At 43.3% G+C, this 12,284-nt stretch overlaps 2 protein-coding genes across 7 annotated transcripts; both read left to right on the top strand.

Annotated features, from left to right (window-relative positions):
* The first annotated feature begins 613 nt into the window (after window positions 1-613).
* LOC133915833 (F-box/LRR-repeat protein 17-like) lies at window positions 614-7,492 on the top strand. Of its 5 annotated transcripts, XR_009909395.1 has the most exons (13): window positions 614-1,420; window positions 3,139-3,240; window positions 3,646-3,790; window positions 3,870-4,054; window positions 4,258-4,362; window positions 4,488-4,585; window positions 4,700-4,935; window positions 5,014-5,080; window positions 5,165-5,250; window positions 5,918-6,007; window positions 6,411-6,520; window positions 7,044-7,142; window positions 7,219-7,264. XR_009909395.1 is itself a non-coding variant. In XM_062359173.1 (11 exons), exons 1-11 carry the CDS (start codon window positions 843-845, stop codon window positions 7,294-7,296), a joined length of 1,779 nt encoding a protein of 592 aa, XP_062215157.1. In that variant the 5' UTR covers window positions 615-842; the 3' UTR covers window positions 7,297-7,492. The 5 variants fall into 5 exon arrangements, 3 of the variants coding, with proteins under 3 accessions (XP_062215158.1, XP_062215159.1, XP_062215157.1); XR_009909394.1 differs by lacking the exon at window positions 5,918-6,007; XM_062359173.1 differs by lacking the exons at window positions 5,918-6,007; window positions 6,411-6,520 and having other exon boundaries at window positions 615-1,420; window positions 7,219-7,492.
* Window positions 7,493-9,346: 1,854 nt separating this feature from the next.
* On the top strand, window positions 9,347-12,020 carry LOC133915832 (UDP-glycosyltransferase 91C1-like). 2 transcript variants are annotated; one of them, XM_062359171.1, is made up of 4 exons: window positions 9,347-9,859; window positions 9,956-10,857; window positions 11,633-11,716; window positions 11,798-12,020. In XM_062359171.1, exons 1-4 carry the CDS (start codon window positions 9,437-9,439, stop codon window positions 11,823-11,825), a joined length of 1,437 nt encoding a protein of 478 aa, XP_062215155.1. In that variant the 5' UTR covers window positions 9,347-9,436; the 3' UTR covers window positions 11,826-12,020. The 2 variants fall into 2 exon arrangements, with proteins under 2 accessions (XP_062215155.1, XP_062215156.1); XM_062359172.1 differs by lacking the exon at window positions 11,633-11,716 and having other exon boundaries at window positions 9,349-9,859; window positions 11,798-12,019.
* Window positions 12,021-12,284: the final 264 nt, after the last annotated feature.

The raw sequence follows: 12,284 nt of genomic DNA, 5'->3' as shown, positions 1-12,284 counted from the left end.
AAAAATAATCTATTTGAGTTAATTCCTATATTTTTACATCTCTAATGTTTCAGATGTTCAAATTTATTAGAATAAATATTTTCATATGTTACATCAAATTCTACACTATATAGGTTTTGTACGAAAATGTTGCATGAAACAAACCATAATGTTATGGTAAGAATTTTTCTTTTGGATCGGATATATACAGTGTGTTATTTTGATGCATATCTTTTAATATTATAAACAGTCTTTTTGATGTCGTAGATATTATTTTTTATATTGCAACGGACCGATAGAGCGTCCGATTCATCGAACGTCTGAGCGCTAACATCTCCGTTTTCCATGCTGATAAAAGGCAGGGTTACCTACTACATGGCAATAAATACCATTTTCACCATTTGTGCATTGTCGAACGGGAGGGAATAAAAAGGAAGGAAAAGGAATAAAACGTGGTGACTGAACACCGGCCATCATTTGGGTTGAATGAGTGTGAACAGCGGAGGAGGAGACGCGAAACTCGATAGAAATTCCACGAGTTGCGGACGAAAAACCAGAATTCTGTACCACATGGGATTACCTGCAACTCACGTCTCGTCACCCTCCATATTTTTTCACCGTGCCCCGTGCCCCCCGTGCATGTGATGTGTGAGCTGCGGCGTGCCCGGCGCGGCGCTGGGTAAAACCAAGCCCAATCCTGGGGCTGGGAGCGGCCTCCTCCTCCGGTCGTCCCCCATCCGCCCGGCCCGGTCTCCTCGTGCCCCTGAAAAATGGCGCCAACCCCTACCCAATCTCCCGCGCGGCCTCCCGCTATTTCTCCATCTCCTGACCTAACCGCACCCAAACCCTAAGCCCCCCACCTGATGACCGACCCCATGGCGTCGCTGCCCAAGCCGCCGCCGCCGCCGCCGCGGCCCAAGACGCGGGGCAGCTACAACTGCGGCCGATGCGGCCAGCCCAAGAAGGGCCACGTCTGCGTCGGCCCCGTCCCTGCCGCGGGGCCCGGCGCCGTCCCTAGCCCGTCCCCATCCTATTCCTCCGGGGCCGCCAGCGTCGGCGGCGGCGGGGAGCAGAGGCTTCGCCGCGCCCTCTCCTTCGACGATGCGGGGACGCCGTCCTCGCCGGAGAAGAAGCCGAAGGTGGAGGAGGGGGATGGGGACGTGGAGATGGAAGGCGGCGAGGGGGAGCTGGAGGAGGATGGGGAGGCGATGGAGGTGGGCGGGCGGTCGGTGCCGAGGGAGGTCATGGCGGAGGTGCTGCGGCGGCTCGGGCCCAGGGGGGTCATGGCCGCCGCGGGGGTCAGTCGCGGCTGGCGCGAGTGCGCGGACCGGGTCTGGCGAGCAACGGAGGAGCTCCGCCTCCGCGCCGCGGGCGTCGGGCTAGTCGGCGCGCTGCTCCCACGGTGCCCCGTGCTCTCGCGCCTCTCTCTCCGAATGGAAAGGTGAGGAACCCCGGTAGGCCGGGCGAATCCGAACGAATCTCGTCCAGAACGGTGCAATTTTTAACGCGATCTGAGCAAGCCGCCGCGAGATCGATGGGCGGATCTTTGATCGGCGGCTGCTTGGCTGATACGATGTGGAGGGACGGTGCTGCGCATGATTTCTGCTTACTGTACTTAAATTCTGGTTAAAAGCTACAACATAAACCACTGAAATGTGGAAAAAGGTGATATTTCTTGGTGACTTCCCAAGTAAGACGGATGTCTGATCTGATAGTCTTATCTCTAATTGGCGGGTCAGGACAAGAGGGCAGGGTAAATACGGGAAATCTATGTCTGGTCTGATAATGGTGTAGCAAGTTTGCTCAATGGTTGTGGCACAATCAACAAATATGTCGGATTGCATTCTATATATGATTATGGAGCTATAGGGGAAATGCTGTCTGCTTGCCGTATTTTAGGTATGTGAACTATGTTTTCCTGTGAGGAGATCAGATCTTGGTGCGCCAGGTTGTATTTGAACTTTGGTGGGGTCGGTGTGGCAAGACCAGATTCATGCGGGGATGGTTGTTAAGAAATGGGTGTGGAGATGTCTGTCTGTATTGGATAATCATTTGGTGATGCTGCAAGATCTATATGCAGACCTTTCATTAGTGCTTTAGGTTGATATGAGTGTATTGGGTTCACATATCTATTGGGTCGTTAGTCTATGATGATACAATATGCATAAATATATCAATGTCAGAATAAAATGTGCCACTTTTGAGCATTACAAAAGTGCGGCTTATCCTTTGCTGTGATCCTGTGATTTTAAACATACAACTCCAAACTGGTGTAGTAATATTAAAAGCACTGGAATTTGGTTCTAGAAGTACCTACTCAGTTTGTATGATAATTTGTGTGTGGACACCAAATTTAGGCTTATAGTTGCTGCTCGGTGGCTATAAGTAAGGTACTAAGGTGCTTGCTAGATTGATATGTATAGAAGAAACACACATCTGTTTGCAAATCCAATAAAAATGGCTTCGTTTCAGTTTTTCTTTGTTGCTAAAATGTTATTGATGAAACTTATGTTTCTAAAACATCATGCCTTCTCTGATTAATGCTGCAGTTTTGAGACCCACAATCTGCACTTGTGGTCAAATTGGTGATTTTCTGGTATAGGATCATATGTAACATAATTTAATTGCAAATTGCAAAGCAGAATTACATGTGAAAAATATTAAGAAGAGCCTTGTTGGTGATAACTGATAAGATTGCTCATGTTCTGTGGACAGGCCTCTTCAAGTTATGATAGTTATTCCTTTTTCACATTTGGTTAGTCTTTTTCGTATTTTACTTGTAAGTATTTTTTCGTTGGATACGCTGTGTGATTACCAGCAAATAGGTCCATTCTTCTTGTAATACTTCTTTGTCCCAAAAAGATTTCGCTTTGCATTATTTTCAAATAGGCTAACAAATGCAGATCCAGTCTTGCACTTACGGTATTTAGCTTGCCTTTTTTTGTTTCTAAATCAAAATGATCTGATGTGAATCTTATATACAATGGAATTCTCTGATGCACTTAAGTTGACGCCAAAGAGGATAAACAATAATCTTAGGTTATTTTAATCTGATCATAGTGGAGATAGTTAATCTAACTTTAGTCCTCCGGTGTATGTTTCTTTACTGAGAAAACTAGTACTTTTAACATGTATCTTGTTCTTTTATGTTTGCTGCAGTGATGTTGATTCCACTACGCTGGCATGTCTTGCATTTTCTTGCCCAAGTTTAAAAACTCTCGAGATTACCATGGCTGCCAATGCAGTCAACAGGATGACTGGGTATGTTATTCTTGGTTGTAATTTAAATGACTAGCACTACAGATGTCTTCCTCATTTGCAACGCTAGCTCCCCAACTAAAATTGCGAGATAAGATCAATGTTCTTAAACATTCAATTACTGTGAAGCAGAGGTTGTACAAATATTTAAAGTCATTTACAAATTTACTTGTGCAGTGCGATTAGTTGCTCTCATTTTTGAAGTCATTGTGTTAGTTATTTGTCAATTGCCATGCTATGTGTTGCTTGCATAAATCAGTCTAGTTATGGTTATCCTGCTGGACAAGTCATCTTGAAATATATGTTGATTTGTAAATAATTATATTTGCGAACTATATCAGGTAATGCTAATTTTATTTTGAACTTTCAGCACCTATATAAGCTAAGATGATTTTATTTTGTGCACAGAGAGGACCTAAGTTGTTTTGTTTCAGAGAAGTGTTCTCTCTCAGTCCTCAAAATTGGTGGTTGCTCTAATTTGGATTTTCTTAATCTAAGCTCTTCAAGCCTTTCAATTCTTTGGCTGTCAGATCTTTGTTCCCTTTCAAAATCGGTAATACTGTGTTCTAGTACTATTCACCGTGATAGCAAATTTATTTTCTGGATTAATTCATTGGACTCATTTCTTACAGGTCATGAACTGTCCTAGCATGAGTGAGCTCTCACTGTGCTTCGCACAACAAAGTAATGATTGTACTGATATGGTTACTTTGATGGATGGCCTGGGGCGAACATGCCCTAACTTGAAAAATATGCACATATCATCAAGTCAATTATCCAATGAAGCTGTATTTGCTCTAGAGAGTGCTAAGCTCAGGTATCTTTCTGTCCCGGTCTTTATATCCAACCATCTCTTTGATGTAATCTTGCCAGATCTTTTAGTTATAACATGGTAGTCTCATCAATATTGTAGTTTCGTATTATTTCAATTATCCAATCATCTCTTTGATGTATTATTTCAACTTTCTAATTTCGTATTATTTCAACTTTCTAATTTCAATCTCATTACTGCTTCATCAGGGGATTGTGTATGTTATCCTTGATTCTAGGTTCAAATATAACAGATGCAGCTGTTGCATCTATTGTTCGATCGTGCACAAGCTTGGAGTTGCTTGATTTAAGTGGGTAAGCTCCATTTCATCTCTTTGTAAGTAAAATTAAATTATCGATTAAAAAAGCTGCTGTTTATTGCCCATCAGAAAGTTACTTTTAATTAGCTGATGTAATTGCTCGTTTTAATCATACTCCAGATCTAGCATCAGTGATAATGGTGTCGGGATGATCTGTAAGGCGTTCCCTCATACTTTATCAAGGCTGCTCCTTGCTCTTTGTTCGAATGTGACCACACGTAAGCCCCATATTTCTTTCCATGGTATATTAGTCCCGCCCCACTGAAAATGGATTCACTGGTCACCATTCACGTTCCCCCAATGTAAGAACCATTCTTTATGTGATTTTCTAGGTGGGATCCAGTTAGCCACAGCACAGTTGCCACATCTTCAACTCATGGACTGTGGAATGAGCCTATGCGCTAATTTTAAGAATGAAAAAGAGGGGCCATATTTTGGTGAAATCAATGGAGGCATTAGATTTATTCGAAAATCATCCACCCCAAAAAAGCAACCTATTCACCAAAAGCTTATTATAAAGCATGGTAATTTGAAGAAACTCAGTCTATGGGGTTGTTCATCGATAGATGTAAGCCTTGAAATTTCATCAGCATTGATACATCCTATTACTTATTTACAGTCTTGTAGCTAATTTCACATATGACAGGCTCTATATGTAAATTGTCCAGAATTAAATGATCTCAATCTCAACTCTTGCACAAATCTACATCCAGGTATCACGTCCTTTCATTTTTTGTTCAGGTTGTCAAGTAGGTAAAATAGTTGTTAATGTTAACAATCATAATTGCTTGCCACAGAACGTCTGCTTCTCCAGTGCCCAAATTTGAAGAATGTCCATGCATCTGGATGCCAAGATATGTTGATTGGGGCAATCAGAAATCAGGTATTCGCTTTGTTTTCAAATAATCGACACTGTTGACCAAACATGCTTAAATCGGCAATCATTTTCTTGAGAAAATGTGACCAATAATGCCTCTTAATAGTATCTCAATTCTCAAGCACAAACAATGAGGTGAAAAAGTGTTGAGGGTGGTGTGCTAAGAGTATGTTTTGGGAAAACATGCCTTGGGAGTAGTGAAGTGTGAAATGTTTGTGAACAGAAGTTTTGATCAAATATGTTAGTATTTAGAAATAGAGTACTAATTTAATGAGCCTGCTTCTGATTTCTCATGCCCAACTGGATCTTCCTATTGGCTAAAGCTTTATTTTGTAACTTACTGGTTAGTAGTGTACAAGCCAAAAGATTCAATGTTATTGGATGAGCATGTTTTAGTCGCTACTTGCTAGGCAGCAAATCATTCGCTCTACTAGCAAACAGGAAGTGGAAAATATTTTCCTTTGCAGAATTAACTACTTTAGTCCAACGATGTTCATCACCAGTGTGGCTGGCATATCGAACAAATTAGGCATGTGCAGAATCAGGGTGAGCCAAATAAAACAAAAGTGGATTGAACTAACGTAAAAGTTTGATTTGCAATTGGTAAAAATTGGTGCCTCATTTCTAATTTGGTGGGAAAACTAATTGATTTTGGCTTGTTTTTGCCCTCCAGACACTGATAACCTGCAAGTCACAAAGCCTAATCAAGCAATTTATATGAACTGGGGGGTCTAGCATGGAGTGAGCAGCATTGGAGATGAAGGTGTACCAGGCTATATTTGCTATAGGCATTCCATAGCTTAGAAACCATTCAATTGGCATTGGTTCCTGTACATTGTAACAGTGGTGTCCCATGTAGTGTGTACTGATGTAACTTAATTCTCTCAACACACTGGAAGCGGTTATGCCACTCCCCCTAAAAAACACATTCATATACGTCATTGACTCAGTTCCAGGCCCTCTTAACTATACAGGGCATATGCTCAACAACCCACATCCTGGATAGACAAGTTGTAATAGAGCACCACCTGTACACCCTAACCCTAGCAGCACTAATCATTATCCTGAAGGTTTTTGAGTTATTTCTCCTGTTTGGTTTGTGCTTGATGCTTCGATATACCGTAAGTGATGCTATCTACCTTTTGTGACTTATTGTCATCACCCAGGCATTGCCGTCTTTCAATCTGATGTCTGTGCGTGGCCACGAGTCACCTCAGGGCAAGCTACACTTGTGATGAGGTGGCTCTGCCATCCATGGATGTGGACATTACTGCTGGTATATACTTTGTTGAATTCTTAAACTTGAAAAGTAAAATTTTGGTTTCTTTTTTATTGATTGCCCCTTAAAAGTTTCAAGTTGAGCAGTTATAGATGGAAAAGCCTTTTGTGGTAGACTGAAATGAAGGCCATAGAAGATGCTGTTACCCAGCTCTAATCTTTTAAGAGAGCATAATATTGCTGGTAGCCAACAATTGGTAGTTTATAGTTTGAAATTTGTTGTGACTTATTATACAGAATCAGAAACTTGAACCAGATTATAATTTGGTTCAATAATTTCAAAACTGAAACAAAGAGCCAAGTAGCTAAAGTGGTCAGCTAATAATTACAATGCAGACTGCTAAAGAAAGAGAGGACTCCTATTCATTGCATCCCCCAAATTAACTGACAATTAATAAACTTGCCCAAATTATTTTTTATCGGATTTTCAGTTGAGCTGTCTTTTCATTAGGCAAAGAAAATGGATAGGGCATTATCCCTTCGTCTTTCTTTTTTGAATGTATTGCCAAATTTTTTGCCAGGTTCTGAATGAGTTCGCTGCAGCTGAACCATGTCTTCCATGCAAGCGGCTAGCAGATGGTTCGAAACGGGTTCAGCTCTCGCAGTTTGTTAAGCATCAGGTAAACTCCCATCTTTCATAGCTGCGTCGCCTAGTCATTTTAGCAGGTCATCGTCTAACTCATGTATTTCTTTCAGCCACCGGAGGACAACAAATTGATTGAATTGAGCGTGGAGCACAAACCAAAGCAGTGCACCGTGCATCTTGATTCATAATAACTTAACTAGAGCCAGTTAGCCGAGCATTGTACACACCCAAACATGTGAATCATGAACCGCATAATATTATTAATTCGTTGTATAATTGCTGTATTGCATTAAAACCTGTAGTGCTTGTTGTATAAGTTGCTAATTGCCACCTAGAACTTGTATGAATTCCTCCTGGGTTTCCTGCAAAACACGATATGTTACGAATGTTTTCTTCTTCAGCAAATGATTTATATGCATGGTCCACTCTTTTTAACTTCTTAGGTTTTGTGGCGTTAGTGCTTGGTGCACGCATGAGTTTTCTCTGGACATTGATTATTCAACCACGTAGGCAAGAATAAACTCATAATATGTATCCATAGTTCTCTGTTTTACTTATGTAATGTTAAGGTAGGACAGCTTTCTTTTCAAGAGAGAGCCCAGAGTATTAACACTTATCATATTTTACGAACTTATATCCACAAACTTGCTGCCAAAATACTTAGAACTTAATTGAAGAACCAAAAAAAGCAAGATTCTTCAAGCTTTCATTGTTTTTCTTGCTGTATATTGTTGGAGCATTTGAAAAAGTCATTGTCATCCTTGCAAGGAACACAAGATCCCCAAAGGGAAATATGTTTAGCATAATTTAATATACCAACCAAAACATTAAGGTCGTGATAGTCTAGAGCATTATGAACCTCTATCTTGCTTTATTTGTTTTCCTCTTATCAAATGCATCCACTCTTGTGTGAAAATTACATGAGAAAAAGATTCAAGTATAAAAACACCATTTTTACAATAGATTGAGGTAAAATTATCATCTCTAAGGAGAGATTACTATAGCTAGACACATTCATCCAATCAGATATGATCTTTATAACTAAACATACTATTTGTACTATCTCGTCCAGATAAATAATTCCATACATGTTCAATTTCATTGAGGCAACCAAAACACTACCTAAGTTGATGGTCAATACGTTCAGATGGAGTCAGAAATCTGTACTGCCCGTTTCGTGGATATAATTCAGACTTCCTCCTTGCTCGTTCCATCTCTCAGAATCCTGACTACCCGTTGTTGAGAACTTGCATTATTCATATTTTTGTGACCATTTGTATTAGCCTAGTAGTACATAAAGGTGCGAGGTTGGCAAAAGACAAGCGTTGGAATGGAAGGTGGTATCGTTTTTCACGAACTTTGGCCTGCGGTTTCCAGGCCAACAGAATAGGAATATTGACTTGAGTTTGGTTTGGTTGAATGAATGGCAACTAGCTAAAGTTTGGTTTGGTCACTCTTCAAGAACACAAAAGGTTAGAATTGAATTGTGATACATACAACCTGTCTCTTTTGCCGGCCGGGTATCCTTGTCCACACGCCTTTTGCCGCTCCACGTCGTCTGCAAATCACTACAGCGGCAACCGTATCAAGCGGCACAGTGATATCGGAAAGAGATTGAGATTATCAAGCGGCGCGGTGATACTTAAAATTTTATCTTTTTAATATTATTATACTATTTTCTAATACTATTACAGTATTATCTATTTTTTTTATCTCCAGCAATTATCTTATTTTCTACCTTCTATTACTCTTCACCTCCCTTTAAACCCACAGTCATCTGCTATGAACAGTGTTGCGGCTAAGAGAGAGTATCAGCAAATTTGAGGCACTCTGGTACTACAGAATAGCCAGTCGTATCCCTGTAGCAGTGGAAAAAATATCTGTTGGAGCTCTCCGCCGGTGTGGACGATTGGCAAAAGTACGTACAATGATACGGGCACAGGAATTTGCGGCACATGCTGGAGACGCCCTAATGCCTGCAAATTTGCGATCAGCGAGAAGAGGCTATATTACTGTACGGCGAAGTGACGGTGAATGACCGTAGATCTTAAAAAGAGATGGAAAGTAATAAAAATAAATAAAATAGTTAATAAAGATGAAAAAATAAAAAATATTATAATAATATTAGAAAATATTATAATAGATGAATTTTTAAAGTATCAATATGGACTAACCAAAGCTTAATTTTTCTTCATGCACAAAAGTTTGACTTCCGTACTTATCTATGGCACATCACATCCCATATATAACAAAAATTGCCGTGCAAGATACAGTATCGATTCGACCCGCTCGTGTGAGCAGAGCACCGGCAAGTCGAGCTCCTCCGCCATGGACGCCGGGTCCTCATCCTCGCCGCCGCTGCGCATTGTCATTTTCCCGTGGCTCGCGTTCGGCCACCTGCACCCGTACCTTGAGCTCGCCGAGCGCCTGGCGTCGCGGGGCCACCGCGTGTCCTTCGTCTCCACGCCGCGCAACATCGCCCGCCTCCCGCCGTTGCGCCCCGCCGCGGCGCCGCGCGTCGACCTCGTGGCGCTAACGCTCCCGCACGTCGACGGTCTCCCCGACGGCGCTGAGTCCACCAACAACGTTGCCAGCGACAAGTTCGTGCTCCTATTTAAGGCCTTCGACGGCCTCGCCGCGCCCTTCGCGGAGTTCTTGGGCGCCGCGTGCGCTGACGACGGCAGGAGGCCTGACTGGATCATCGTCGACAGCTTCCACCACTGGGTCGCCACCGCCGCCGTCGAGCATAAGGTTCCAATAAACGAAAGCCAAATTGCTTATCGCCGTACGTCTTGCAAAACTAGTTGCTTGGTTCCATATCTCAAATCCAGCTGGGCTTCTCACTAGGTGCCATGCGCGATGCTTCTCCCGACCGCTGCTTTGCTCGCTGCCGTGGCCAGCCGGTCGTCGGAGCCCTCTGTAGAAGAACGACCGGCGGCTGTGCCCCGTTACGAGTTGGAGCAGATGGCACGGGTACACACCAACCATTGCGCGCAGGGTATGTCCATAGCCCAGCGCTACTCCTTGACACTCGAGAGGTGCACGCTGACGGCCATGCGGAGCTGCCTCGAGTGGGAGCCCGAGTCCTTCCCGCTGGTGGCGGCAATCCTCGGCAAGCCGCTTGTCCCCCTCGGCCTTCTACCGCCGTCACCTGACGGAGGCCGTGGCGCCAGCATGGGCGGAGAGGACGCCACCGTGCGCTGGCTGGACGCGCAGCCGCCGAAGTCGGTCGTGTACATCGCGCTGGGGAGCGAGGTGCCGCTGCGCATGGAGCAGGTGCACGAGCTGGCTCTCGGCCTGGAGCTCGCCGGGACACGCTTCCTCTGGGCTCTGAGGAAGCCCGGCGGCGTCCCCGACACGGACATACTTCCTCCCGGTTTCCAAGAGCGCACCCACGGCCATGGGTTCGTGACCATGGGGTGGGTTCCTCAGATCAGCATACTGGCGCACGGCGCCGTGGGCGCGTTCTTGACGCACTGCGGGCGGAACTCACTTATCGAAGGGCTTCTGTTTGGGCACCCTCTGATCATGCTGCCGATCTTCGGGGACCAAGGACCGAATGCACGCCAAATGGAGGGGAAGAAGGTAGGATTGCAGGTGAAAAGAGATGAGAACGACGGGTCATTCGACCGCGATGGCGTCGCGAGCGCAGTCCGAGCAGTCATGCTGGAGGAAGAAGCCAGGGGGGTCTTTGTAGCAAATGCCCTCAAGGTGCAAGAGATTGTAGCCGATGAGGAACTTCATGAGAGGTACATCGACGAATTCATACATAAACTTAGATCTTACACCACCGATGGCAGCTCCAACAGTAAGAGCTAGTTCTAACTGTTAGACCATGCTTCTCAAGCTTTGTGTTTAAAGCTATCTATCAAGATTTATTAAGATACAGTTTGTGTTTAAAGTATCTATCAAGATATATTAAGATACAGTTCTAATCATGAAGCAAGTTCTACCTTAACATCTCTCTTCTCTAGCACAAGCAAGTTAGAGAAATTGAAAAGACGAGACTTACATAAATTTAAAGAAATATGCTCTAATATTTATAACTATTGGAGGTGTCTTGATGGCGACTCCACTCCAGCTGAGACTTAGTTTGCAGGGTATGTGACTATCCGACCGCTTACAGTTTTAAACTATGTTAGCGTTGTCGCCCGAAAAAAATCATGTGTATCGAATAAGGATTGTGTCAGTAGCGCTGGTTGTAATGGGTTTTGTAGGAGAAAAGATCGATGAGGTGTTCAGATCAATGAATTATAGTTTTCATCATTGATTGTTTTCATCATGCTCCACTACTTCGTTTCTGGATCCGAAATATGAAGGGAAAATTGACTATTTGTTCCGAAATTGGTGAGCTTTTGATAAAACGTTTTAAGTTGATGAACCTTTAATTATATATCAAAGTTGATTCTATAGTTTGATGATATATTTATAGGGTTTTTTTTACAAATAGAGAGCAAATAACCCTATAAATAAACAAGTTTACCCTTCACAAATAAAAGATCCTAATTCATATCTGTTTGGCAGCATTAGCATTAGTATGGATGGAATGGTCTGGTTGGCAGCAATGCAGTGCGCCGTTTCAGGCCTGTTCTTTTGTTTCTCCATTAGGTTTGTGCTCTGCTCTATCACAGATCATTCCATTTTTAATCTCCTCAAGCCCTCTGAATCTCCTTCTCAATCTCCTCACAGGTCGATGTTACCTATCAGAATGAAATAGTACAATTGTTCTTCCATACAATACAGAAAAAGGGCAAATCTAGCAAGTAATAAACACAAATGTATGAACCAGACATTTTGAGCTGACCACTATACGAATCAAATCAACAAAGGTACACGCACGGATATATAAGAATGCACTTCTTGCTTTCCAACAAGAACTAGCAAGTTAGACTAAAGCAGCAGCGACTCAACCATCCAACACGAAGCTAAATAGAAGGATCCAATCAAACAATCGATTAATCCTACTCGTGTTTGAGTTCAGCGAGCCCACCAGCAAGTACGGGCGAAAGGATCCCAAGGCAGAAACCCTTTCATCGAGTACACACGCAACAACGCGGACGACATGGGTGAGATGGCGACCGGCCGACGGGTTGAGCTCGCCGGGGCGGAGGAGTCACTGGCGGCCAAATGAAAGAGTCAAACAGTAGGGCAAAGCGTTGAAGAGATAGGACAGCAG

The sequence above is a fragment of the Phragmites australis genome, chromosome 4 (assembly GCF_958298935.1).
Source record: "Phragmites australis chromosome 4, lpPhrAust1.1, whole genome shotgun sequence".
Lineage (NCBI taxonomy): Eukaryota > Viridiplantae > Streptophyta > Magnoliopsida > Poales > Poaceae > Phragmites > Phragmites australis.
This window is presented reverse-complemented; position numbering and strand designations above follow the sequence as displayed.